Source organism: Narcine bancroftii, chromosome 2 (assembly GCF_036971445.1).
Source record: "Narcine bancroftii isolate sNarBan1 chromosome 2, sNarBan1.hap1, whole genome shotgun sequence".
Classification (NCBI taxonomy): domain Eukaryota; kingdom Metazoa; phylum Chordata; class Chondrichthyes; order Torpediniformes; family Narcinidae; genus Narcine; species Narcine bancroftii.
Genome location: NC_091470.1, coordinates 39,400,994 through 39,428,828, shown reverse-complemented (window position 1 = coordinate 39,428,828; position 27,835 = coordinate 39,400,994). Strand labels below are relative to the sequence as shown.

At 40.3% G+C, this 27,835-nt stretch overlaps 1 protein-coding gene across 3 annotated transcripts in view; it reads left to right on the top strand.

Moving 5' to 3' along the window:
• The window catches only part of mdga2a (MAM domain containing glycosylphosphatidylinositol anchor 2a), a 615,537-nt gene that overhangs the window by 436,817 nt on the left and 150,885 nt on the right, over positions 1-27,835 (top strand). For all 3 annotated transcript variants that reach the window (XM_069916370.1, XM_069916371.1, XM_069916372.1), the window contains exon 12: positions 168-316. In XM_069916370.1, the coding sequence (XP_069772471.1) occupies positions 168-316 (149 nt within the window). The remainder of the gene's footprint in view (positions 1-167; positions 317-27,835) is intronic.

The window sequence follows — 27,835 nt, the reverse complement described above, 5'->3', positions numbered from 1 at the left end:
AACTGGTACATCACAGACAGATGGAGGAATCTATTATTTGTGGATGAAACTTAACATGCCATGTGAATTAATCTTCATTGTTTGTCTTAGTTGTGGAAAAGAAGTGTACTGATTGCAAAGAATGTGAATAAGCCTTTCAGAAACTGTAATAATCTCCTTTTTTTCAGGTAAAGCTTATCCTCCTGAATTCTACTATGATACACCTAACCCACTTTGGCAAAATCGAGCCCGGGTCTATTCCTACATGCTACAGTGGACACAGATGAATCCTAATGCTGTTGATCGGATCCTAGCATATCGTTTGGGTATTAGGCAGGTATGAAACTTGATGTTCTATCGTCATCCAATGGAATATTTGCGCTGATCCTTGGGACAGTAAAGTTGAACTTCTTATGTGTTGATTGCCTTGAGACAGTGTTTTGATGAGTTTAAAGTTTAATGTGAAAACAATTGATTGTTTCAGTACATGAAAGATTATGACCCCTTGCAGATGCAGCAATAAATACACTCAAATTTACAATTGAATTACTGCCACATTGATAATTCCCATTTGTGGAATTTGAATGATTTAAACAACTAACTGCATGTAGGTTTGAGCAGAAGAGTTGTTTTGTAATTGCCATGAGTATAGTGGGCTGATAGCGCCTCAAACCGTGCATCTTGGTGCCTCACAGTTCGGCGGGCAGTAACCTCCTTTGAAGAAGACCGCAGAGCCCACCTCACTGACAAAAGACAAAGGAGGAAAAACCCAACACCCAACCCCAACCCACCAATTTTCCCCTGCAACCGCTGCAACCTTGTCTGCCTGTCCCGCATCGGACTTGTCAGCCACCACGAGCCTGCAGCTGACGTGGACATTACCCCTCCATAAATCTTCGTCTGCGAAGCCAAACCAAAGAAGAAGATTCAAGAGAACTGAGAGTGAGCTTATGATGGTGAGAAGATGGGGAGTGTTCAAGAAGTAACAAATCCACGACATGGTTTATTAACAAACAGTGGCCTTTATTTAAATGGGAGGGAATTCGCAACAGGGACACACTCACACACTCAGTCAAAGCAACTACACACAAATACTCACTACGCCCGACTTACTGAATGCTAGAATAATTGATAATTACTACTCGTGGAATTGCAATAATTTAAAACATCTAACCAACATGGAGGTTTGAGCAGAAGAGTTGTTTGTAATTGCCCTGACAAGCATCCTGAAATGGCTTCTGAAATTGGAGACACATTCCATGGGTATTTAAATGCATACAGTTTTATTTTAAAACTGTGACCACTTGTATTACAGCAATTGCACAGTTCATTCACTCTATGGAAGATGCTGTTGTTAACAGTACCTTTCTGTCATTTCAAGATGTGGGAGCCAAAATAAAAAAAAACACTTGAAAAATCTGTTGGAAAAGATGAAAGCTCAACATATAGGTCTTTTGTTTTTTTGACTCCAGTTATCAGTAAAATAACTTTGTAGTGAGTGAGCCATTTAACCAGATCCACTTGATTGACGTGGAAACATCAGCTTCCATTACTGAGCTTTGCTGCTATCTTTTCATCAGTAAACTTTAATGAATACAGTTCTCTCGGTCCCTGATGGCTGATCTAAATATTAAGAAATGACTATAATTCTATTTTCTGCTTTTAACCAAGATAATTGTGCCAGAATAGTATAACTTTAATTGCTATCTTGAATGTATGAGTTCTATAATTCATGGCCTATCTAGATGGCCACATATTGATTCAATTCTTTATATCTCTGTGAATGGTGAAGGTGCCTCTGAACACATCAGAAGATCAAACTCAGACATCTCTCTTTTCTTTGTGATGTCACCATCAAGATTAAGGCCACAATTTATTACCCTTGAAAAAGTGGTGGTTTACTTCAAAGAATATAAAACATAATGCAGAACTTCAGACCATAATGCCATCCATGATGCCAATTTAAATTATATATTTGCCATCATATGATCTATATACTTTCAGTCTTTGGCTGCTCATACGTCCCTCTAAATGTATCTTAAATGTTGTGGTTGTGGTGCGCTGAGGTAGCAGCGAGCAAGCACAAAACTCAAAAGACTGTACAACAAGCTTTATTCAGATAAAAGTCTGAACACCAGTTCATGCTTCGGTGGCTCCCATGTGACTGGCTCAGGAGGGGCTGGCTCAGGTCTATATTCAGGTCAGCCGGCCAGGTGGAGTCAGCCTCCTAGGGGGTCTATTCAGGTCAGCTTATTGACAACCGGCCAGGAGGAGTCAGCCCTTAGGTGGTCTTCCTGCAGGTACAGAGATCACCCTCTGCAGTTGGCTGGTGGTCATATCATCACTGTGGTCGTATTTGCTTCTACCACCCTCCTATGCCAGCAGTACTTCCCAGGGACCTTCCACTCTGTGCAAAACAAAAACTTGCATCACACATCTCTCTTAGAGTTTGTTCCTCTCACGTCAAAGTTGTGCTCTCTAGAGTTTGACACTTCTAACTCTGGGAGAAAGACTCTCCTGTCTATGCATCTCATAATTTTATATATTTTTATCAGGTCACCCTCAGGTTCTGATGCTGCAGAAGAAACAATCCAACCTCTGCTTGCAACCAGTGCTCTTCAATCCAGGCAACATCTTGGTGAACTGATTCTGCCCTTCATTTAAGCATTCATACCCTTCCTGTAATGTGCTGACCAGAATTGCACCCATTACTCCACATTTTCTACAGCTACAGCATGAATGCCTTCTTTTCCACCCTTTTAATTTACATTGCCGTTGGACTTGCACCCTGCAATCCCTCTGTGCATCAGTGCTCCTAAAGGTCCTACTATTTACTGTATACTTATTTTTGATCTTCCAAAATGCAACACCCCACACTTGCCCAGAATAAATTCCATGCACCATTTCTCAGCCCCTATTGCAAACTAAAATATACCCTGCTAAATTCTTTGATAATCTTCTTTATGATCCACAATTCTGCCGGCTTTTGTGTCAAATGTGAGCTGACTAATCAATCTACCAACATTTTCATCCAAATCATTTATATATCTCACAAACAATGGAAGTCCCAGCAGAACACCACTGGTCACATCAATCCAGTTTATAAAAAAAACAATAACTTCTTTGAACCACTACACTTCTTCTGGCAAAGGTCCTCCAGCAGTGATGTTGGGAAGGAAGTTCCAGGATTTAGGATCAGCGATATATTTCCTTGTCAGGATGGCTTGTACATTGAGAGGAATCTATAGGTGATGCTACTCCCCATCTAGAACATAAAACATTACACTCAGTACAGGCTCTTCAGCCCACAATGTTGTGCTGACCTACATAAACCTACTCAACAATCTAAACCTTCCCTATCTCATACCCATAACCCACTATTTTCTTGCATCCAAAAGTTTTTAAAATGTCCCGATTATATCAGCCTCCACCATCATCCTTGTCAATGCATTCCAATCACCCACTACTCTCTGTATAAAGCAATTACACCTGATGTCTGCCTTAAAATTTCCTCCCTCGTCTTATACCGATGCCCTCTGGTGTTTTCTACTGTCACCCTGGAAAAAAGGTGCTGGCTGCCCAGTTTATCTATGCCTCTCATAATCTTATAGACCTCTATTAAGTCACCTCTCATCCTTCTTCGCTCCAAAGAGAAAAGCCCGAGCTCAGTTAACCTTGCCTCATAAGACATGTTGTCCAATTCAGGCAACATCCTGGTAAATCTCCCCTTCATCCTCTCCATAGCTTCCACAGCTTCCCTGGAATAAGGTGACCAGAACTGAACACTATTTTCCAAGTGTGGTCTAACCAGAGTTTTATATCAATCTGCTGAGCTTGTTATTTTGATAGCGAAGCTTCTGAAACTTCAGTTGCGTTAAAGTTGCATGGTCGGGTATGAGCGAACTTGTACAATTTCAAACGGTATTGAGGAATTAGTTGAGATCTTTCTTTCACTGGGTTTCCACAAGTGTCTTGTGACACCACAGGAGCCCAGATGTTTGGGTTGATCAAGGTTCAAGTTTCCCACACAGATTTCAGGCATACATTAATGAGGCAAGTCTGGCTACCTTTGATCCATTGAACATAGTGAGGAGGTATACAAGGGCACAGCCAAAACATTTATTCCAACCTATCCCAGCTAATGCTTATCAGTTCCTAGACCACATTCCCCTTGTCTTTATGGAAGGTTAACATGAAGCATGGAATATGTTGCACAGTGTCACAGAATATTTTCCGAACCTGGTTTGCATTTCTAAATGTCATAATGTAATGCAGTAACTTGCTATGTTGTTTGCTTTCACTTCTGGAATGGTTCTTTATGTAAATAATAGAGGGCAGTTCCTTCTCCCCAAACAGATGGTTTAATGACTGGATTATAATGAATTTAGATGGCCTTAAGCCCGTTCCCCTGTGAACAAACCCATTATACAAAGCAACTTACTGAGGCAACACAGATCATAATGCATGGTGAGTGATACAGCAGGCCAACTCGTTTGAGCCTGCAGTTGAAGCTGTTTATTTGGCTCACTGCAGAGAGAAAATATGCACTTTAAAAAGATGTTCAGAAGAAAAGCTCCACGATTACCCAATTGTGAAGCATTTTCTACAGGAAACATGCAAATAAAGGTGTTGATATGTAATGTGCCTTCACCAGTTCAATGGAAGTACTCTGTTCTGAATTAAAAAGTCAATTTGCATCTCCAAAACCTCAAGCACATAATTTAGCCATTAAAAGCAGAATGTAACCATATAACCATATAACCACTTACAGCACAGAACAGGCCAGTTCGGCCCTACTAGTCCATGCCGTAGTAAATCCCCACCCTCCTACTCCCACTGACCAGCACCCGGTCCATACCCCTCTAGTCCCCTCCTATCCATGTAACGATCCAGTCTTTCCTTAAATGTAACCAATGATCCTGCCTCGACCACGTCTGCCGGAAGCTCATTCCACATCCCCACCACCCTCTGCGTAAAGAAATTTCCCCTCATGTTCCCCTTATAATTTTCCCCCTTCAATCTTAAACCATGTCCTCTAGTTTGAATCTCCCCCTTTCTTAATTGAAAAAGCCTATACACATTTACTCTGTCTGTCCCTTTTAAAATCTTAAACACCTCTATCAAGTCCCCCGTCAATCTTCTATGCTCCAGAGAAAAAAGCCCCAGTCTGCACAACCTTTCCCTGTAACTCAGACCCTGAAATCCTGTCAAAATTCTCGTGAAACTAAACAAAATCTACTGGGTTGAGCTGCATCATTGGGAGAGAGAGAATGGCCCAATGATTCAGGCCTGAGCCCTTCATCAAGATTGTACATGCATTAGGCAGATAGCCATGCTCTGGTATTTGTCCAATATCTGCAGTCGAGAGAAAAGTGGAATCTATTTTTGAAGAAACAATAACAAATCACCTTGAAAGTAATAATGAGATTGGAGTATAGGAACAGAGACGCCCTTCTGCAGTTGTACAGTGCCCTGGTGACACCTCACCTGGAGTATTGCATCCAGTTCTGGTCTCCAATTTTGAGGAAGGACATACTAGCTATAGAGGGTGTGCAGCGCAGATTTACAAGGTTAGTTCCAGGGATGGCGGGGTTGACATATGCTGAAAGACTAGAAAAATTGGACTTGTATCCGATGGAGTTTAGAAGGATGAGGGGGGACATGATTGAGGTATACAAAATTATCAGGGGGATAGACAGTGTGAAGTCGGATTACTTGTTCTCAATGATGGGGGAGACGAGGACTAGAGGGCATAGTTTAAGAATACAGGGTAGGCCCTTTAGGACGGAGATGAGAAAACATTTTTTTACCCAGAGAAGTGTGAATCTGTGGAATGCTCTGCCACAGAGGGTGGTAGAGGCAGATTTGCTGATTATGTTCAAAAGAGAGTTAGATAAGACTCTAGTGGGCAGAGGAGTTAAGGGTTATGGGGATAAGGCTGGAAAGGGGTACTGATGGTAGTGATCAGCCATGATCTGTAAAATGGCGGTGCTGGCTCGACAGGCCGAAGGGCCTACTCCAGCTCCTATTGTCTATTGTCTATTGTCTAAGCAGAGTTAACATAGATTTCTGAGAAGGGAATCATGTTTGGAATCATGTTAGGGTTTTTGGAGTTGTAACTGATAGAATAGTTAAAGGTGTAGAGTGTGTTTGAATTTTCAGAAAGACTTTGATAAAATGCCACAAGAGAGATTATTAATCAAAATTAGAGAGCACAGTATTGGGGGTAATATACTGACACAGTTTGAGGACCACTTAAGGGAGAGAGAGAAAAAGAGAGGGGAGCAATAAATGGGTTATCTCTAAGGGAGAGACAAAAAGATTTGTGATCCCTTCTCACCACAATCTTTATTAATGATTCAGATGAAGGATCATGTGCAATACATTCTTTTTTTTTCCAGATGACACAGTGCTGGGCAGCAATGTGGACTGTGAGGAGGATGAGTTGTCTTGGGGGATATAGAAATGGGCAAGGACTTGGCAAATGGAATACACTGCTGGAAAATACAGTCTGGTCTCCCTACCTGTGAGGGATGATTGTATTCTCAGATGCTTTTAGATTAGATGTTAAACTGAGGTTTTGGCTGTATTTACATGATCAAATTGTACCTTCTGAAGAGGGCATTTATCTTCAAATCAAGAAAATAAAAGACAATGTCCCTGTATTAATCAAAACTTCCTCTCTACAAAACCACTGTCACCAGCACTGCATTCTGAAAATGACTGCACAATAGAAAGTTGATATCAATGGTTCTCTTTCCTTAACATGCTCCTTTGATCTGTCAAATCTTCTATCAACTTCTCTCTTAAAAAAAGCAATAATTGACTTCTCCCTCATTGAAACTAAGCACCCTCTCTTCAACCTTTCCTGTCCACTTCAAAATCTCTGTTTTCACCTTCTCTGTGGCTTGTTTGTCATTGAGTTATACAACACAGAAACAGTACCTTCAGCCCAACTTGTCCATTCCTGCCATTGCCTATCTGAACTAATCCTACTGGCCTACACTTAGCCCATATCCCTCTAAACCTTTTGTACCTATATATCTATAAATGCCACAATTGCACCTGCCTCTGCCAGTTCTGCCAGCTTGTTCCATATACACACCACAGACTATCTGTCAGTTAGGCTTGCCAACTTCTCCATGCTCTCTTACGTGACCTTGCCTGCTCTGTCTGTCTAACTTGCTAATTTGAGCATCTGCGTTAGCCTCAACTTGTTAATCTGCTGTCCTGAGGCTTGGGTCCAACTACATTGCCAAATTAGTCAACATTCTCCAGACTAGGTCGCGAATCTCCCACCACAGCATTGGTGCCCCTCCAGTTTAAAACCAATGTATAGGAACATTTTCTCTCAAACGCCAATGGTCCAGAAATATGAATCCCATCCTCCTACACCATCCCTTAGCTGGCCATTCAGATGGGCTGTCTTTCCAGTCCTTACCTCATGAGCATATAGTACAGGGAGTAACCCTGGCATGACAACTTTTAACTTGCCGCTAGCTCCATAACTTAACTTTGCAGGACCTTGTCTTACTTTCTGCTAATGTAATTGGCACCAATATTGAGCACAACCTCTCACTCTGCCTACATCATATGACTCTACCCACACTTCAGCCCATCTGGTGTTGTAACCCTAATCTATTCTATTCAGTACATTCAGAGCCTTTCTCATTCAGAGCTCTTCTGCTCAACTCCCATTCACTCATCATTCGACTTGCTGTACTTCGTGAGTGCTGGTTAATGATGATGAATTTAATACACAGGTACACTGTAGCGATGGCATTGAAATCTTTATTCCTGCAGCCAAAGAAGTACGTAAGGTACACCAACTACAATAATATAAATTGAATTATATTATTCAATTGTACTAAGACAGAAAAAGACAAAATAAACATTCCAGGATAGATCAATAGATATTTACAGTTGCAGTTAGTGCAAAAAAAAGTGATGTTTCAATAGTGCAGACAGATCTTTTGGTGGTTCTGGAGTAGTTTGTGGTTAGGGTAGCAAGGGGAGGTTCAAGACCCAGATAACTGTTGGAAAAAAGCTATTCTTATTTTTAAATCTTCTTTGGCTTGGCTTCGCGGACAAAGATTTATATATTTTATATATAATTTTCCAGACTAAGACTCAAAGAGCTTTTAACAATGTGAGTGTAATCAACACTGATTACAACTTATTCAAATCCATACTATACCAATTCCTCTGTTGAGACCAAATTTATCCCCTTCCCTATCCTCCCGCTCCCATGACATTTAATGTTTAACTAGTTAAAAAAAAAACCTCACAGGACAATAAAAAGCACTCACAACAACAAAATAAATCATACATCAGGGAGGAATAGGTTTATCGCAGCACGGCGGCTCAGGTCCAGGCTGATTTCTTTTCTTGACTTTACCCAGCTGGAATGCGACAGGTCCCCCGTACCCCTCTCCCCCCCCCCCCCCAAATAACTGAAGAGGAAACAGGGAAGGCTATTTTTGAACTAAGAAGTGCTGAATGTGAGGCCTGAAAGTTGCAGTGAGAAGAGATTGTGACCAGGGTGATGGGGGTCCTTTATAATGTTGGTTAAGTAAAACCTTAATTTTAAAATTCCCGTTTCTATTTTCAATTCTATCCTTAACTTCTCTCTCTCTCTTTCTCTCTCTCTCTCTCTCTCTCTCTCTCTCTCTCTCTCTCTCTCTCTCTCTCTCTCTCTCTCTCTCTGCCCTATTTTGTTACATCTATAACCACTTTGGGTTAGCTGTTTTTCTCTATTTTTGGTCTCTTCGCCATCCCACTATTTAATCTCTTCATGAAAGGCAGCATTGTGGTAAGCTGCCATGGCTGTTGGATGTTTATTTCCTTCTGAAACATGACCACCCCATCCCTATCTTACTGCATGAAAAATGCTCCATAAACCTGTTTGATTAATTGTTTTGTCATCTGCCCCAAATTCGTCCTCATGTATCCTAGTGCTGAACTTTATTTGGCATTGCACTTATGAAGAGTACTTTGTAGGCACCTAACTGATTTGTGAAGCCTTCATCTCATTAAATATGTAATAAAAATATGATTATTTTTCTTTATAGATATGAAACTTTGAAAAATAATCCTTTACATTTTGTAAAATAATTATTCAGCTTCATAGACCCAGAATCTGTTGTGTATTGTGTACTGTTATGAAGAATGGCCATGAGATATAATTTAAATATCCTTTCACTTAAGTAGATTTGTCATTTATCCTTCGGTTACCAATAAGCTTAATATGATTTTTATTGGATATTGAAAAGTTTGATGCTTCCTTTGTACATAAAACCACAGACCTGAATAGGATTGTTTTTTTATTGCTATTTCAGACTTTCCAAAATATTAAAGCAGGAGAAAAGTGCAGAACAATAAAAACCCATCATGAACGCTCTCCCAGTTGTCCATGCATTATTGATTTCTCAGGATTTATTTATTCCCATGAGAGGTCAATAACCAGAAACACAACCTCGGCGTAAATAAAAATGGTATTTCCCCTTTGCCCCAGGTGGCAATTCAAGAACATTGGGATATCAATCTTACATGAGAATGTGAGAATTATTCAAAACTCCCTGCTTTAATCCACAAATACTATTTCCATGATTCCAATAGCATTTGGTGGCATATTTATGACAGTCTAATTCAATTATTTTCATGCCAGATATTTATCAAAAATTGATGGAGTCATTCCAAACTTGTAAGTACAAATTCTCTAGCAACTTCAGTATGAAATATTTGAAAGACTAAAATTATAATCCTACAGAAATTTCTTACAATTGAAATTCAGTTTTGACAAAGTGCTCCCAGTTCTGGTCACTTCGTTCTGCCAATCCCAGCCACATTGAGAGCCTCAGCTCTGCAATTCTCTTCTTTCACCATTTACCTCTATTACCTCCTTAAAGACTGAAGAAACTTTCAGTCCCTTTTTTTATATATGGCCCAGAGCTAATTGTTCTTTTTTTGAAGAATAAATATGTATATAATGCACCTTTAATGTTTGGAGTCATAGTCTTCTGTTCCTGTTTCACATCTGATAAATGCAATAAAGAGAGCTAAAAAAAAATAATCACAAGGCACCACCCTGTTTGTAGGGATCATTTTGCTTGCTCTTCTTTAATTGCAAACTTGTTTAAGAAAGATACTCAATGAGGCCAGCATTATCGACTTAAAAACTGGCAGATCTGCCAATACTCCCCAATAAAGCTGGACAGATGACTGCAACTCTTGAATGGTGGCAAAGATCTGATCTTCAGCTCAGCTGATCATTTCTCTCAGGCGAATAGCCCATCAAACATTGGAGCTGAATTAGGCCATTAAGCTTTATGAGTATGTTGCGTCATCGCCGATGTCTTTTTCCCCTCAACCCCATTCTCCTGCTTTCTCCCTGTAACCTTTGACATCTTTACTAATCAAGAACCTATCAACCTTTTGCTTTAAATATATATTCAGTGACTTGGTCTCCACAGCCATTTGTGGTAATGTATTCCACAGATTCACCTCCCTCTGGCTGAAGAAACGTCTAAGGGGATATTCCTGCATTGTGAGATTGTGCCCTCTGATCTTTGTGTTCTGTTAGTGGTAGGGTGGCCATTCCAAAGGAGGTCATGGCCAAAGGTTACCATATGTTACCAAAATCGAGTTAATATTATTTTTTCTCATTGTTTTTTGACATTTGTGTTTTTATATTTAATGACTCCATAGCCCAATGGGCCTATTTCTGCTCCTATATTTAATTTTTGAATCCTGATGATTGCTGATATCAATCACAACTGTGCGATCTCCTTGATAGCTTTCACAGATGGTAAGCCTTGGCCCAGGTCTTAACCTACCCTCAAAGCAGTTCTAGGAGAGAGGGGCTTGCCATTTAGATGGGAGACAGCTTCCTCAGAGGTTAGGTTGCATCGAGGTATTTGATCCTGTTGAGAATTGGTTTTGAGTGCCAGAAGACCAGCCTCCTTAACCACCAGGATACCTGGGTCATTGTTTCTTGTGGCAATGGAATTAAATGCAAAATTCTGATCCTAGTTTTCAAGAAACGAGTTGCTCAAACTGGTAACACAGTTGAGGCTGTTAATACTGGCAGAGTGCGACTGTTTAAATAGCCAAGGATAGTTTAAACTAGTCCAGCTGTATATTTCAGTGAAACACCAATTTAGTTGCAATTCATTTACAAATACCACCATCCCATTGAGATGAGGTAGGTCCTGGGCTGACTGACTGACTGAAATTGCCACCAAATCAAGGAACCTTAAACTGCAACTCTGTGACACACCAATTGTAGGGAAAGCTTCCACCAGTCTTAACAGAAGTGATTTGGAGCGTGTCATTCAAAGTGAGGTAAATAAATCCTTGCACACTTAAGAGAAAAATCCTCTTTAGTAATCTGAGACTTGGTGAAATAGCTTTTTGACATCATGCCAAGTGCTGTAATCCTAATGATAATCCTTCTCAATGGAACTGCAGCATAAATTGCAAAACTTTTCTCCATTCTAATTACATTTCTGAAGGGTAGACTTGTTGAACTTGAGCCATGCTTTCTACAATAATATCTCAATTGCACGTTTTAATTTAATTGCTTGGCCACAAAAATTTGATGGCAAAATTTATTTTTAAACTGCATGGTACTTTGTATAAGGAGTCACGTTTATGGAGCTTTCTTTTGCTTTCAAAGTTTTATTTAATTTATTTATTGAAAAATATTTTCAGGGACTATCTTAATGAAGAGAAGGTCAACGACATGAAATCTCAGATGAGTTAAATGAACAAGGGAAGTTGTGTTGAGGCTGTGAGGCCAAAAAAACAAGAAGGTAGCCAATATGAAAAAGAAACCTGTGCGACTGAAACTAATTCTGAAAGAGAAAAAGGGAGGGACCCCCCCCCCCCCCACCTCAGCGACCTTGATAAAGAATTATTCAAAGAAAATTGCAAAAGGTGAATGGTAGGGTAGTAAAACCTCAGATTTAATTTGAATGGGCCATGGATTAGGTGACTTTTGCACTTTGGATTGAAATCAATGGCAGAAATTATGTATATCCAATTGTTTTGACCCGTGATGTGACAGCCTAAAGCCCTGGGGGGGGGGGGGGGGCATTATAATTCTGTTTTGGTTATTTACAGTCACAGATGAATGTCTGCCTTCAGGGGGGTGAGGACAGAAGCGTGGAACGGATTAACAAAGTAAACTCCCGATAAAATGCAGAGCAGGGAGGAGTGATAAAGATTTCTTCTCTTCTTAGCAAACCAATTTGCTTCCACTCTCACCTCTGTTCTGAGGGAGGGTCCCTGACCCAAAATGGAACTGTCTTTGCCATTTCGCAAATGCTGCTTGATATGCTGGGTTCTTACAGACTTTCTGTTTTTGGTTCAGTCCATCATCTGCAGTTTCATTTGTTTCCCATTATATTTCATGGAAGATATTTCTGAAGAATTTTGGGTGATTAGTGGGCTGGGCTGGGAATTTCATGTTATATGTATTAAGTGTACTCTGTCATGTTGTATTACCTAAATGTCAGAAGTGAGGTTCCACATTCCTGTCACCTTTTTGCATCTTAAGCAAATGATTTGTGGGTTTTGGGTTTTTGGGCATTTTCATCTGTTTCAGTATATCAGAAGTAGTCTTAAGAATAAAATATAGTTTAGGAACTGGGTGCCCTTCCTTTTGAATGACCATGATACTGAGGATAATCAATGATCCTCATGTAACATTCTCAAGTTCAAGTTTATCATCATCTGATTGCACAAGTTACAACCAACAAAATGTCTTCCTTCGGTCCTCGGCACAAAATATGCAGACACTCAACCAGACATGCACACGCACACAGGCAAACGATACACACGCAGGACAAATATGCATAAATAATATTTTGTTGAGTAAATATTAGATGGTTGGTGTGAACAGTTCCTATGGTTGTTCAACATTCTCACTGCCTGCAGGGCAAAGCTATTTCTCAGCCTGGTGGTACTGGCTCTGATACTCCTGTATTTCGTTCCAACAGAAGTAGTTAAAAAATGCTGTGTGCAGGGTGGAAGGGTTCTCAATTATTTTGTGCACCCTCTTCATAATACAAGCCTGGTAAGATCACATTGATTGGTGGGGGGTGGGGGGGGATGATTGAGGGGAAAAGGGAGGCCCCAATGATCCGCTCTGTCACTCTTATGGTCCTGTTGATCGATCTTCGATCCAGTTCCCTATGGCAACTGTACCACATTCTGATGTAGCCGGCCTGGACGCTCTCAATAGAGCTCCTGCAGGCGGTTGACATGATGGAGGCCGGTGGCTGTGCATGCTTCAGTCTTCTCAGGAAGTGCAATCACTGTTGTGCACTCTTGACAAGTGAGGATGTGTGTGTCCATGATGGATCGCATGTCGTGGACTCTGAGGAACTTAATGCTCTCTACTCTTTCCTCTTCTGAATTATTGACATGTAGTGGAGGATGGTTATTTTGAGAAAAAGGAAAGAATGATCTGATGTGGAGGCCACTCTTAGTTAATGATTTTGAGCAGTTACTTTATCCAAAGACCCTCTGGAAACTGGAATGAAGAATATTGCTGATTAGAAGGAACAGAATATGTCATGGTAGCCTAACCAGAATCCCTTGCACAATTAAAGTATTCATTTTGTGCACTAGATTTTGGAAACAAGCAGTATAATATAAAATCTGCAAGGAAGGAATGTTAGTGTAAATGGGTATGCAAAATGAATAAAAATATATTCAACAACAGCTCAATGTATTTTGACAAAAGAGGGGCCTAAATAATAATTCTATAATTAAAATAAAGTTTGAGGTAGAGTTGGATTGGGGAATAAGTGTAATTATTATGATAATGGACACCTTTCTCCTGAAATATATGAATAGCTGTGGATACCTTTAGTGCTTTCCATTGTTTTGTCTCAATGTATTTGTTGAGTTGTGTGCTTCTTTTCCTTTGGTTATACTATTAACATGGGCCAATACAGTAGCAGGCCTTATGGCTCATAATGTCTATGCTAGACACCATGCCCAAATCAAACTAAAACTCTGCTGTTTTGTACATGATGCATATTCCTCTCTTCTTTGCATGCCCCTGCTACCAATGGAAAGGGGTATAGCTGCCACAGGACTCATACCATCAGGTTCAGGAACAGTTGCTACCCCTCCACCAACAGACTCCTCAACAATGTTCAGAAACTCATTTAAGGACTCTTACTTTCTCAATATTTATTACTGAATATTTATTTCCTGCATTTGCACAGTTGGTTTGTTTACAATTTGTTCTTTCTCATACTTAACTTTCTTCTTGAATATAGTTTTCGGTTGCCAATAAGTAGAAATTCTGCCTGGCCCACAGGAAAAAGGATCTCATGCTTGTATGTTGTATCATGTACAGGTTGAACCTCTATTATCCAGTGGTCTGTGATCTGGACCACAGAGCGCAACACCCTTACAGCCTCAGCGATCAGTACAAACTCCTTATTGACAGTGTAGAACTCGAACCCCTGTCTCAATCGTTGGCATTGTAAAGGCATTACACTAATCGCTGCGCTAACCATGTCCCCCCCCCCCCCCCCACGGTATTATTTCTGTTTTAAGCTTTGTTGTACCTTTATGCTTACATAGGAGGTTCCCTTAGTGGTCAATTTCTATTTTCTGGCATCTTCTGTGGTCTGCCAGTGGCTAGGTCCCAACATCGCCAGATTATTGAGGTTCAAACTGTATATACTCTGACTATAAAGTTGAACTTTGAACTTTGTCAAACTAGAAGCTGCTTAGATGCTCCCATCCTATCCTATTCGGCAGCCCATTCCAAGCATTTACCACATAAAAATAAATCTTTAAAATAAAACTTCCCCCCCCCCTCACCTTAAACACAAGCAATTCAATATGTGATATTTTTACCCTGAAGAAAGAATTCTGATTCTCTGCTCTATTTATGCTTCTCATTATTTTACAAACTTCTATCAGGTCACCCATCATCCTCTAATGCTTTAGAAAAAAGAACCCAAGTTTGTTCAACATTTCCCCATAGCTAATACCTTCCAATACAGGCAGATTCTAGAAAATCTTTTCTGAGCCCTTACCAAACTTCTGCATCCCTTCTCTAATGGAGTGAACAGAATTTCAATTTTTAAAATTGAGACATCCAGCACGGTAACGGGCCCTTCTGGCACTGCCCAAATCACCCATGTGACCAATTAACCTGTATGTCTTTGGAATGTGGAAGGAAACTGGATCACCTGAAGGAAGCACATGCAATCATGGGCTGAACATACAAATTCCTTACAGAGTATGCCAGATTCAATCCTGAGTTGTTGGAGATGTAATAGCATTGTGTTAGCCACTAACTCTAAACAGTTCTGCCAAATACTCGCAAGTGTGGCTGAATCAAAATTTTATATGGTTGCAACCTGATTTCCATTTAATCAAAGTGTCCCAATCAGGGAAGACTAATATGCCATATGTCATCTTTACAAGCCTACCATCCTTACCATCATAGCTAATTGCATGGTCACTTTCAAAGAGTCCTGCCATTAACTCTTTTCATTTTACATACATCTGACCTCTAAACGTGTATCACCTCACAGTTGTGCAAATTAAACTTCATCTGTCATTCCTCTGCCTACATCTGCAACTTGAGCTTACAGTTGAGAGTTACTGTGGAATTTGTTGATGAGCACCTTTCATTGAGTCAACCAGTTATTTTATTTTTTGTATGATAACTTAGAGAAGCAATTTTGGCTCTTGAATTCATAAGATGAGTTAAAGCAAATTGCAGTGTCAGTAGTTTTATAGCTTTTGTTACCAGTATTTCAGCGTATGTGAAGAGATAATTCTGATACAGGATTCTTGCTTCAGACCCTTGCGTAAATTGTTGTTGTGTAAAATCTGTAGTTGAAGTCACTAATTATGATATCTGGGCATTTTATATGACCAAATTATGTGAGTTTCTTTGTTTGCTCCAAAGAAAACAGAATATATTTCCCATTAACAATTTATTTACTTTTATTTGCTTTTGCTTTCTGCATGTTTTACCAAAATTTTAATTGGATTGTGTTTCAGGCTCATCAGGAGGTTTGTGTTTATATCATGTTTGGTGTTTTCAACCATGTTACACATCGTTATGCTTTTCTTTTAGACATGACAGAGAATCCACAGCCTTCACTCAAAATTAAAATAACATCTCAGCGTTGTTTTAAGTCGATTTTGTGAGATAAATAATAAACTTGTTTTGACACTAATTTATTTTCTATATGAGGAGACAAATATTGCTGGAAGAACTCAGCACGTCAGAGAATATCCAAGGGTTGAAACAGTCAGTCAATGTTGCAGGTCTGGGCTCTTTATTAAGCATGATAAAACACCCAGACCTGCAGCGTTCACTGCCAATTTCAACCCTCAGATATTCTCTGACCTGTTGAATTCCTCCAGCAATTCTTTGTCTGCTCCAGATTCCAGCATCTGCAGCTTTTGTATTTATTTTGATATAAGCAGAAATAGTATTGTATAGTTATCTGGAACTCAAGCAACTGGCAAAAAAATTCAGAGAATAAATATGCAAAAATTACGGAAGTTTAAAATTGGCATGCATTGCGGTTAGTTCACAAAACACAAACACGCAATTTCAAGCAACCAGCAAAAACACATCCAGAAATCATAGATGCCAGAACCTAGAGGTTTTACTGTATATTGGAGCTACCAAATCTGTCATCTATGTAATGCTAGACAAGTTGGAAATATTGATACCCAGTTTAGTATTTTCATGGATTACTCAATAGCTCTGGACTTGAATACAGCTTGCCAGAAATAATTGGCATGTCATTAGTCACATTGTAAATGGTTGTTGCTGGATATACAATGCAATTTGCACAGAACACACAGATGCCGCAAAATTACCGTGTAAATATTTGCATCAGAAATTAAATGGTCCTTGAAAGCAACATTGCCAGAAGGTGAAGCCCTGCTCCATTGAGCTACATGCAGGGTGGCCAACCTTTTAATTTTTAATTTAAACACAGCACGGTAACAGGCCATTTGCACCATGAGTCTGTGCCGCCCAATTACCCTACATTCTTGATACGTGCTCGTGGGCTGAAATGGCCTGTTACCGTGCTGTGTCGAAATTAAAAAAGGTTGGCCACCCTGCTCCAGGTGGCCTCACTGAGGTGCTACAGCAACAAACCACAAATTGCTCCAAGATATGCCAGCATATGCTGATGTGCCACATGTGAGAAAGCCCATTCCTCAATTCCAGATTTGCACAATGCATCAAGGGCGTGAAAATGCATCTTTAATAACTGGAGCTCAAAGGCCTGGTGCACTCCACTTTTATTCAATTCCATTGGCATTGGTCGAGGAATACAATGGATAGGTGAGACCACCTGAGCAAATGGAGGTGTTAGCCAAGGGTGCCCACATGGCTCCCATCTTTGCCTGTCTTTTTGTTGGCTGAGTGGAGCAATCCATACCACAAGCTTATACAGGCAAGGCCCCTCAACTCTTCCTCTGCTACATCAACAATTACATTGGTACTGTCTCCTGCACCTATAATGATCTTGTCAACTTTATCTACCTTGCTGCCAACTTCCACCCACCCCCATGTCAAATTCACTTGGTCCATCTATGGTAACACTTTCCTCTTTATCAATCTTTTCGCCCCCATCTTTGGAGACAAATTTTCTTCAGAGATTTTCTACAAACCTACCAACTACACCTCTTCACTCCATGTTCTCTGTAAGGATTCTATTCCTTTCTGTCATTTCCTCTGCCTCTATGACCAGGATGTGGTCTTCCCTTCCAGAACATTCAAGATGCAGTTCTCCTTCAATAATGATGGCTTCCCTTCTACTACCATCCACTCAGCCCTTACCCGCTCCTCTACTCCCATATATCTAACTGGCTCCCTCTGCCCCACTACGCAACAAGAACAGGAATTTTCTTGTCCTCACCTACCAACCCACAAGCTTTCACATCCAACATATTATCCTCCACAATTTCTGCCACCTACAAAATGATCCTACCACCGGACGCATCTTCTTTCCCCTCCGAGGCTCCCTCATCTACACGTTCCTTCCCATTAATCACCTCCTCAGTACCTACCTGGTGACTGCAAAAAAAATGCTGCTCTTGCACCCATACCTTCTCCCTCAGTCCTTCCAAGTGAAGCAACACTTGTGAATCTCTAGAGGTTGTCTGCTACATCCAGTGCTCCTGGTATGGCCTTTTCTACATCAGAAAAATGGACACAAACTGGGAGATGGTTTCATCGAGCATCTTCACTCTTTCCACTACAATAACAAGGACCCCCTACCAGTGACCAACCATTTTAAATCCACACACCATTCACACACTGGCATGTCTATCCATGGTCCTTTGCACTGCCATAAATGTTCCTCCAATTTAACTTCCCAAAAATTGAAGGAACAACACCTAATATTCTTTCTGGGACTTCTCTAACAGACGGCATTAACGTTGACCTCCAGGTTCCATTAAACCAAGTCTCTCTTTCCCTATGATCTCTCTTTTTCTCCAGCTCCCCACCCCTTCCCTCTCCATTCCATGAACTACCCCTCCTCCATCACTTCCCTTCTCTTCTACATTCCGAGAACTACCCGTCCCATCACTTTTCAGCTCTTCTACCCTCCACCAATATCCACCTATGACCTCTTGCCTGTTAGCCTATATCCCTCACCTTGCCCTTTCCTCCCTCCCCTCCTCCCACCTTTTTATTCCAGTCCCTGTCTGCTTTTGGCTCATACCTTGATGAGGGGCTCAGAAATGAAACTTTGGTTACCATTTACTTCCTGTAGATGCCGCGTGACCTGCTGAGTTTCTCCAGTACTTTAGTCTACCACACGAAGGCGAATAACTCATTTGTTGTCTCGTTTTCCAAAAAAAAACTGAATGTTTCCTAAATATGCTTTCTTCTTCTTTTCTTTGGCTTGGCTTCGCAGACGAAGATTTATGGAGGGGTATGTCCACGTCTGCTGCAGGCTCGTTGGTGACTGACAAGTCCGATGTGGGACAGGCAGGCACGGTTGCAGCGGTTGCAGGGGAAAATTGGTGGGTTGGAGTTGGGTGTTGGGTTTTTCCTCCTTTGTCTTTTGTCAGTGAGGTTGACTCTGCGGTCTTCTTCAAAGGAGGTTGCTGCCCACCGAACTGTGAGGCGCCAAGATGCACGGTTGGAGGCGATATCAGCCCACTGGCGGTGGTCAATGTGGCAGACACCAAGAGATTTCTTTAAGCAGTCCTTGTACCTCTTCTTTTGTGCACCTCTGTCTCGGTGGCCAGTGGAGAGCTCGCCATATGCTTACCATATATTTGTTTATCACAGAATCTGCTTTGGCTGATATGTTAGATTCTACTGAAATATCATAATGATTTTTTGTGTCAGGATTTTTGCTAATGCTTTTCACCAATGAACAGATGGTTCCAGCATTTCTTCCTTTATAGTGTTCCAACTATACCATGCAGCTTTTGCTTATGTCCAGCTGTTAACCTGCTATTTTATACACTCCCCTTCATGCACAAATATTTGACAGATGTGCTGTGGTGCTTTTCACCTCCAGTGGAATAGGTTGCTATTGTACGCCATTGAAGTTTGCAGACTCAGGTGCACAACCTAAATACTGAAGGCATTGATTTCACAGCACCTTGTTGAAGCACGAGTCATGATTTTCCCAAGCTTGCCAACTCTGAGCTAATTAGAAATTCCAGTCAAACACATTCAAAGTCTCACACTGATGCAGTTCACCGATTGCACTTTTGAGCTTGGCACCCAGACAAGCTGTCGTGGCTGAGAAAAAGAAGCTTTATTCGAGCAATGATACAAGAACATAAATGTCCTAAAGTTACTACCCTGAATCTTGAGGCTATGTCCTCTAGTTCTGGACTCCCCTAACAATTTAAACAACTTACCTGCCGCAATCTTATCTATGCCTTTCATAATTTTATATGTTTCTATAAGATCACCTTTCATTCTTCTAAATTCCTGTGAATACAGTCCAATATGTCTCAATTTCTCCTTATCGTCCAACCCATTCATCCCTCGAATCAACCTGGTGAGCCGACAGTGCACCGCCTCCAAAGCCAATACATAATTCCACAGTAAGGAGACCAGAAATGTATGCAATATTCCAGATCCGGTCTCACCAGTACTTTGTACAGTTGCAACATTACCACCCTGCTCATATATTCAAACCCTCTAGCACTGAAGGCCAACATTCCATTTGCCTTCTTGATAACCTGCAAACCAACCTTTTGTGATTTATGCACAAGGACTCCCATATCCTTCTGCACATCAGCATGCTGCAATCACTTGCCATTTAAATAATATTCTGATCTTTCATTTTTCCTTTCAAAGTGAATAACCTCACATTTGGCAACATTGAACTGCATCTGCCAGACCCTCACTTACTCACACACTCTGCAGACTCTCTATATCTGCATAATATGCGTTCTCATTCAATTTAGTGTCATCAGCAAGCCTACATTCTCTCCCCTCTTTCAGATTGCTTCTGTATACCACTGTAGGCCCAGCATTGATCTCTGTGGCACCTGTTCACCACTGATTCCCAACCAGAAAAACACCACTGTTCCCCAACTCTCTGCTTTCTATTGGTTAACAAGTCCTCTATCCATGCTGATACATCACCGCCCAGTACAATGCAACCTTCTTTTCTGTATGTCTTTTTGAACCTTATTGAACGCCTTCTGGAAATACAGATTAAAAAAAAACCTTCCACCTATTCCCCTCTATCTACTGCACTCATTATATCATCAAAGAACTCCAGTAATTTTGAAACAGGACCTGCCTTTACTGACTCCATACTGCATCTGCCTGATGGATCCAATTCACTCCAGATGCCTCATTATTTCTTCTTTAATGACAGCTTCAAACATTTTCCCAATTACAGATATCAAACTAACTGGCAGTTCACTGTCTTTTGCCTACATTCTTTTTAGAATAGTGGCTTGATGTTCACTGTTTTCCAACACACCGGGACCTTCCCAGACCAGAGAATTTTGGTAAATTATCACCAAAGCCCTATCTATAATTTCTGTTATTTCTTTCAGAACCCTAGGATATATTCCATCAGGACCAGGGGGCTTATTTATCTTTAATCCCTCAAGTTTTCTGAGTGTGACCTCTTAAGTGATAACCATTGCATCCAGGTCCTCACCTCCCATCCATGTCTTTGGCATGTTCGACATGTCCTCCAATGTGAATACTGACAAAATAGTTATTCAAAGCCTCAACCATTTCCTCATTAATCAATATCAAATCCTCCTTCTCATCTTCCAACCTTCACTTAATGTACCCTTTTGCACTTTATATAATTATTTAAAAAATACTTTCTGTTTTTTATATTTTGTGCTAATCTTTTTTCAGCCTTCCTTCCCTCTCACAATTCTTTGCTGCTTTTCAAAGTTTTTCCCACTCTTCTAGTTTCTCCATTGCTCTTGGCATGAGTTTTTAGTTTAATCCCTTCCTTAATCTCCTTAGTTATCCAAGGATGGCTGCCCCCACCCTTAATGTCCTTCCTTTTAACTTGAATATACTTTTATAGAGCACTGAAAAATCTATTTGAAGGCTCACCACTGTTCCTCAACTGCCCCTCCATTTGATCCCAGTCTCCCCTCTCCCTCATCCCCTCATAGTTTCCCTTGTTTAGACATAACACTCATGTTTTAGGCCAAGCTACTGTACCCTCCATTTGTATGATAAACTCAATCAGACTGTGATCACTCTTTCCAAGAGGAACCCTAACTACAAGATTGCTAATTTTACCTGTCTCATTGCACAGGACCAGATCCAAGATAACATATTCCCCTTTATATTCAGTAACATGCTGTTTCAGAAAGGCATCCCATGTGCATTCTATCAAGTCTTCCTTATGGTTGCCTCGACCAAACTGATTCACCCAATCTATATGCATGTTAAAGTGCCCAAAGAAAACTGCTGTTCCATCCATATGTGCCTCCAATATTTCTTGGTTTATTGCCTGTGCCACTCTAATGTTATTCTTTTTTGGCTTGGCTTCGCGGACGAAGATTTATGGAGAGGTAAATGTCCACGTCAGCTGCAGGCTCGTTTGTGGCTGACAAGTCCGATGCGGGACAGGCAGACACAGTTGCAGCAGTTGCAGGGGAAAATTGGTGGGTTGGGGTTGGGTGTTGGGTTTTTCCTCCTTTGTCTTTTGTCATTGAGATGGGCTCTGCGGTCTTCTTCCAAGGAGGTTGCTGCCCGCCGAACTGTGAGGCGCCAAGATGCATGGTTTGAGGCGAGGTCAGCCCACTGGCGGTGGTCAATGTGGCAGGTACCAAGAGATTTCTTTAGGCAGTCCTAATGTTATTAATGTGTGGCCTATTGACAACTCCCACGAGTGATTTTTTTTTCCTTTTACTATTCTTAATATCCACCTAATGGACCCAACATTCTGCTTCTTAGATCTTACATCATCTCTCACTATTGCCCTAATCTTATCCTTTACCTCCCTTACCTTCCTGTGTGTCCTTCTTTATTACCTGATATCCTTGAATATTTAATTCCAAATCCTCTCTATCTTGCAACCACATTTCTGTAATGGCCACTAAATCATACCCCTTTGTACTGATTTGTGCCACAAGTTCATTGACCTTGTTTCAAATATTACAGGCATTCTGATAAAGTGCCCTTATGCCCATTGTGCTTTTAAAGTCTGCTAATCTTTGCCTCTTTTATACTTAACTTTTTATTCCCTCTACTTTTAGCTACTTTTAGAGTTCTCGTTTTTAACTTTATCTTTATTTTTCCACACTTTTCTCTTTTACTTCATCCATCCCTCTCCAATCTGTCGAACCCATCCCCTTACTAGTTAGTTTAAAACCTTTTCCCACAGTCCTAGTTATGGAGCCCAAAACGGGATGGGGCTTTAATGTGTTACTGAGGAAAATGTAAAATTGAAAGGGACATGGGTTGCAAAAAGAAATGCAGTGTGGCAGAAATTTGGGTTTGATTGAATTGAGTAAACAAGCATTTTTGCACATGAGGCACATCAAAAATTCAATTAATTTACTTCAAAGCAAAAGGATGTTGGAATTAGAGTGCAAAACTCCAACTGTCCTTTAATCACAGGATTAGTTCGCATTCACAGGGACAAACTCAAAGTACATGGAGAATGGAACATTTTTACCTTCAAGGACTCTGCTCCAACATCAAATACTCCTGAGTTAGACATAACTAACAATGGTTCCCTGCTGAAACAAGCTCCTATATTGTCTCAACAAAATAGCCTTCTGAGAAAGTCCCACAGCTTCAGTGGAATATTTTTAACCTACACCAAACCTTCTCACCTCTTCCTCCACCAATATCCACCTCCTTGCTATGATTGCCAATTTTTGATCCACCTCTGGTGGATTGACCTCCACATCTCCATTCCATTTTAAGACCCAAATAGCAAAAAAAAAAGAAATCTTTTATCTATCATTTGTGCTTTTGTGCCTGAATTAAATGAACTGTCTCACCTGGAGTCATAGATTTTCTTCTCTTTGGATTTATACTCCCTACAGTTGAGACACTGATTATTAAATGTCACTTTATTATTCTCAGCTACATTCAGGATCAATAATATTTGAGGAAGTACTGATGCATTCACCTTCTTTTCATGTCCAGGGTACTTGGCTGACTTTATTTATTTACAGAATGTAGATTATCTTACTCAAGGCCGATGAAGGATTGGAAATAAATGCTGGCACCTCCTTGAATCAGCATGGAAACCCGAATCATTCCTTTATTCACTCTAGAAGGGATATTTAACTTCTATCTGTTAGCTTTCCTTTTTCCATTTTTTTCTAATCTTGAGCTCAGTGAAAATTTTGCTATTGTTTGCTTGAACTCACAGCAGTTCCCATTTCCCTGACACCCATGACCTCTATTACGGTAAATCTCAGTAAAGTAGTTCATCAGTTTTAAATTGTCATCTTTGTTTTCAATCCCTTCCTGACCTTGCTACCTCAAAATATTGGTAATTTCTTCCTGCACCCCAAGGCCTGTGAAATATCCACACTCTTTTCCTTCATCATTCCTGATTTAAATTGTTTCACCTTTGGTTCCTGAACCTGAGGCCTCCTAAAATTCTCCTTAAATCCAATCCCAATCCCTTTGAACAATTTTTTAGTTATCAATCTGCACTAAAGTAAATTGGACAAGTTTTCAGGGAAATGCTCGAGCATTTTACAGTGTAAAAGAAACTGTCCAGGTATGGTTCATTGCAATTCTTGTAAAATATTTGGGCGGTGGTAGGAGTTTGCATTGAATGGTGTTAGATTGACATTGATCTGCAAGTATAGAAGTGCATTGTACAGTTCTATTTATAGCATTCTATTTGCTGCCTAGTCAATTAATATCTATGTTATATCAAGAGGCACCAGTTTAAAGTAAAATGTATTGCATTTTTGGAATGTTGTCTGGGTTAAAATCCATGCCAAAACCGGTAATAATACTCATCAAGCAAAATTATTGATTCTAGCAATGGAATTTAAATTCAGAGCAGCTCACTGCTTCCTCATTTGTTCTGCACTGACAATTACATACTATAATGTTTTACGTCATGAGTGTCTCTTTAGCTTTTAAACGTTGAATTGGTTCTTTGCAACTTAATTGCCTTTTATGTGCATCTGGTATATATTGACAGTTTTAAGAAATACCAAGAGGTGACTATTTTTATTCAAGCTCCAGTATTCAGATTAATTATAATTAACTGTTTATCACTACTAAGTTTAAAAGGAGCAAGGGAAGCAGAAGTCCAGCGTGTTTCTAAAAGCATTTGGCTGAAATGGGTAATTAAAAAAATACATCTTTCAGGGTATTCACATCATTAAGAAATAAAAGTGAAAAGCTGTCATTTAGACTGTACAGTTCCCCAGATACCTTTGGAAGAATCAATGGTTTCCGATAACAGTGTTTGGTGACCTAAGAGAACAGTAAGCAACTTCAAGGGGGTGTCTGAAAGCTGTTGAAATAGGCAGATCAGTGACAGATGCAATTGATAATTAGGATGCATTATATTTTGGAAGAATTTTCCACCTGATGAATGAGAAGAAGCAATATAAACTCGGGAGAATATTGCTGAAATGGCACAAAGACAGACACCTGTTGGTTGAATGTGAGCAATCTCATGGAAAAATGGGCCAGGTTGAGCAAAATCAGTGGAAGATAAAGAATGGCTGATGCTTCAGGTTGAAACCCTATCTCCAGCAGATTATTTTTAGACCAATGAATTAGATTCTTTAAAATTCTGGATATGAGAAAGCAATAGTTTTCCCTTATTGGATGTTTACTTTGAGTAATTACAATTTAAAAATATCAGAGAAGCAAATCTATTCTGAGTTGTGTGATATTTACTTGAACCTGCATAATTGGAGCAATATGGCCTTTCGCTGACAAAAGCCTGGAGGATGCTTCTTTCACACTGCAGCAGGAGCTAAGAAATGACTTGCACATATTTCAATGAATTACTTAACAGTTGATCTTTCATGAGCTTAATTGTTGCTTATTAGAATTGTTCTCCCCAACTCAGCTGATAGATTCAGGGCTTTAGAATCTGAGAGGTGACCAAGATCTGAAACAGCAATGCCATATTTTCTCCCATCATATAGGGTTTCTGTGTTTTTTGGTAAAGAAATTTAATTTTGCAAGGAACTGTTGCCCTCAGGATGACTAAACCTCAGATAAGGATTAATTGGCTTGTAATGTTCATAAAAGAGACTGCACACAAATTTGCTGGTTAGAACTGCAATTTTGAACCTTTCTTGGAAACAACCAATGAAAAGAAATAAATCATCTTTGGTGAAGTTTGGGAGAGCCTCGTGAAGCTGTGTTGATCTGTCATTTAACAATTGGAAATTCATTGATTATCCTTTGTGGGAAAATGGATCAGTGCATGATTGAATGGCAGGGGCAGACTTGATGGGTTGAATAGCCTATTTCTGCTGCTATGTCTCATGGTTTACATTCAGGAGCTCGTTAGTGCAATTTATCAAGATTTCAACATTCTCTCAGGATATCCCTAAGAAGTGTGAAGTCTTGTAAGTTATTGGCATTTGATAAGAGTCTCTGAGAGAAAGAATGAGGTCGGTCACAGGAATCGTGCTGGGTGTCTCACTTGGTCAAGAAGAGGTTTGGGTTGAAGAGATGAAGCTAGGCACAGTGGAGGAAGTGTGCTTAACTGCCGAGAATGGGGTAGAGTTCAGTGATAGTTAGGACGGCAAAGCTTGTGCAGTGGTTAGAACAATGCTATCACAACGCCAGTGACTTGGGTTCAAATCCAGCACTGTCTTTTAGGAGTTTGTAAACTCTCTCATTATCTATATAGGTTTCCTCTGGGTTCTCAGGTTTCTTTCCACCCATTCAAAAATGTGCAGGGTTTGTAGGTTAATTGGTGTGGCAGCATGTGTTGTGGGTTGCAATTGCCTGTCACCATGCTGTATGTCTAAATATAACATTTATCTAAATATGTTGAAAGTGACCACATGATGAAAACCTGCCTTCTATATTTAACGGTTGACTGCATCTATGTTATCCCCAGAGAAGCAGTTCGCCATTGTCACTGTTAATCAAGAATTTTAATGGGCTTTGTTTCACTGACCATCTCATGATCTTCAAGCCTGACTGCACACAATCCAGTGGTTAAAGGTTTGGCAGGCAATTCTTGTCTACAAGCTTCTCAAAGCTGGGGACACACAGGAGACTCTGCAAAAGCTGGAATCTGAAGCTAAACCACAACCTGCTGGAGGAAATCAACAGTATCAGAGGAAGGAAAAGAATAGTCGACATTTTGAACCCAAAACCTTTTGTCGAGTCCAGTGTTGATATAGGGTTTCAACATGAAATGTCTACCATTCTTTCGCTCCCAATAGAAAGCGAACCCAGGTCGCTGGCACAGTAATAACATGCTAACTACTGCACTAACTTGCTTCCCTAATTATCTCTGAACCTTCATCTCTTCAACCCATACCTCATCTTGACCGAATGAGACACCCAATATGATTTCCACAACTCCCATTGCTTAGCTTTAATCTCAAAGCTTCTTTGCTGAGTGATTCTGTAAAAAAAAAATCAGTTACTAATATACTAAAATGGTATTGCAACACCGGGGAGCAAACCTTGTTACAATTTAAATTTGGGATTCAAACTTTGGAGATGACTAAATAAGCAGTTTGCAGGTTTCCTTGGCCACACTACCATGAGTACTTCTCTACTGTACTGTATGAAGAAGGACCATGGTAAACATCAGCAAGCAGATCAATGCATGTCTGCAGTTGGAAAAAAAGAGGGGAATTAGCTGAGATCTGCAGATCATAGGAAATCTTTCCTTACACACCAGGAAAGGCTTTCTCTACAAGTTTGGATAGCAATGTCTGAGGAGGATCAGAATATCACGTGTAATTGGAAGGAACTTGTATTTCGCTGGAACAAGACCAGTTGGTAATATTTACTAGTGGCTTTCAACTTTTTAACCTTGAAATCATTGCAAGTTTCACCTGAATTTACTTGTGAGATTTTGCAGTTGGCATAACACATTCATCAAGCAGGGACTCAATGCCATATTTTCTAGATGGAGAACTTTGCTCAATTGAGGCCACTCATTCTAACTGTCCTGCAACATGGGAACCAATAGTTCAGGGAATCATGTACTGCACATCTCAGTCTATTCTGCAGTGCTTGTTATCGAGGCATTGCAGAGGATGGCCCTTATATGGTGGCTCCAAGGCAAAAGATCTCTATTAACCTGTGCCCACTGCCATCTTCCAACACTATGGGTCCATGGTACTATGCTGTGATAGGTGAACAGGTTCCCAGATTATGGAAACCTCCATCTATTCACCGTCATTT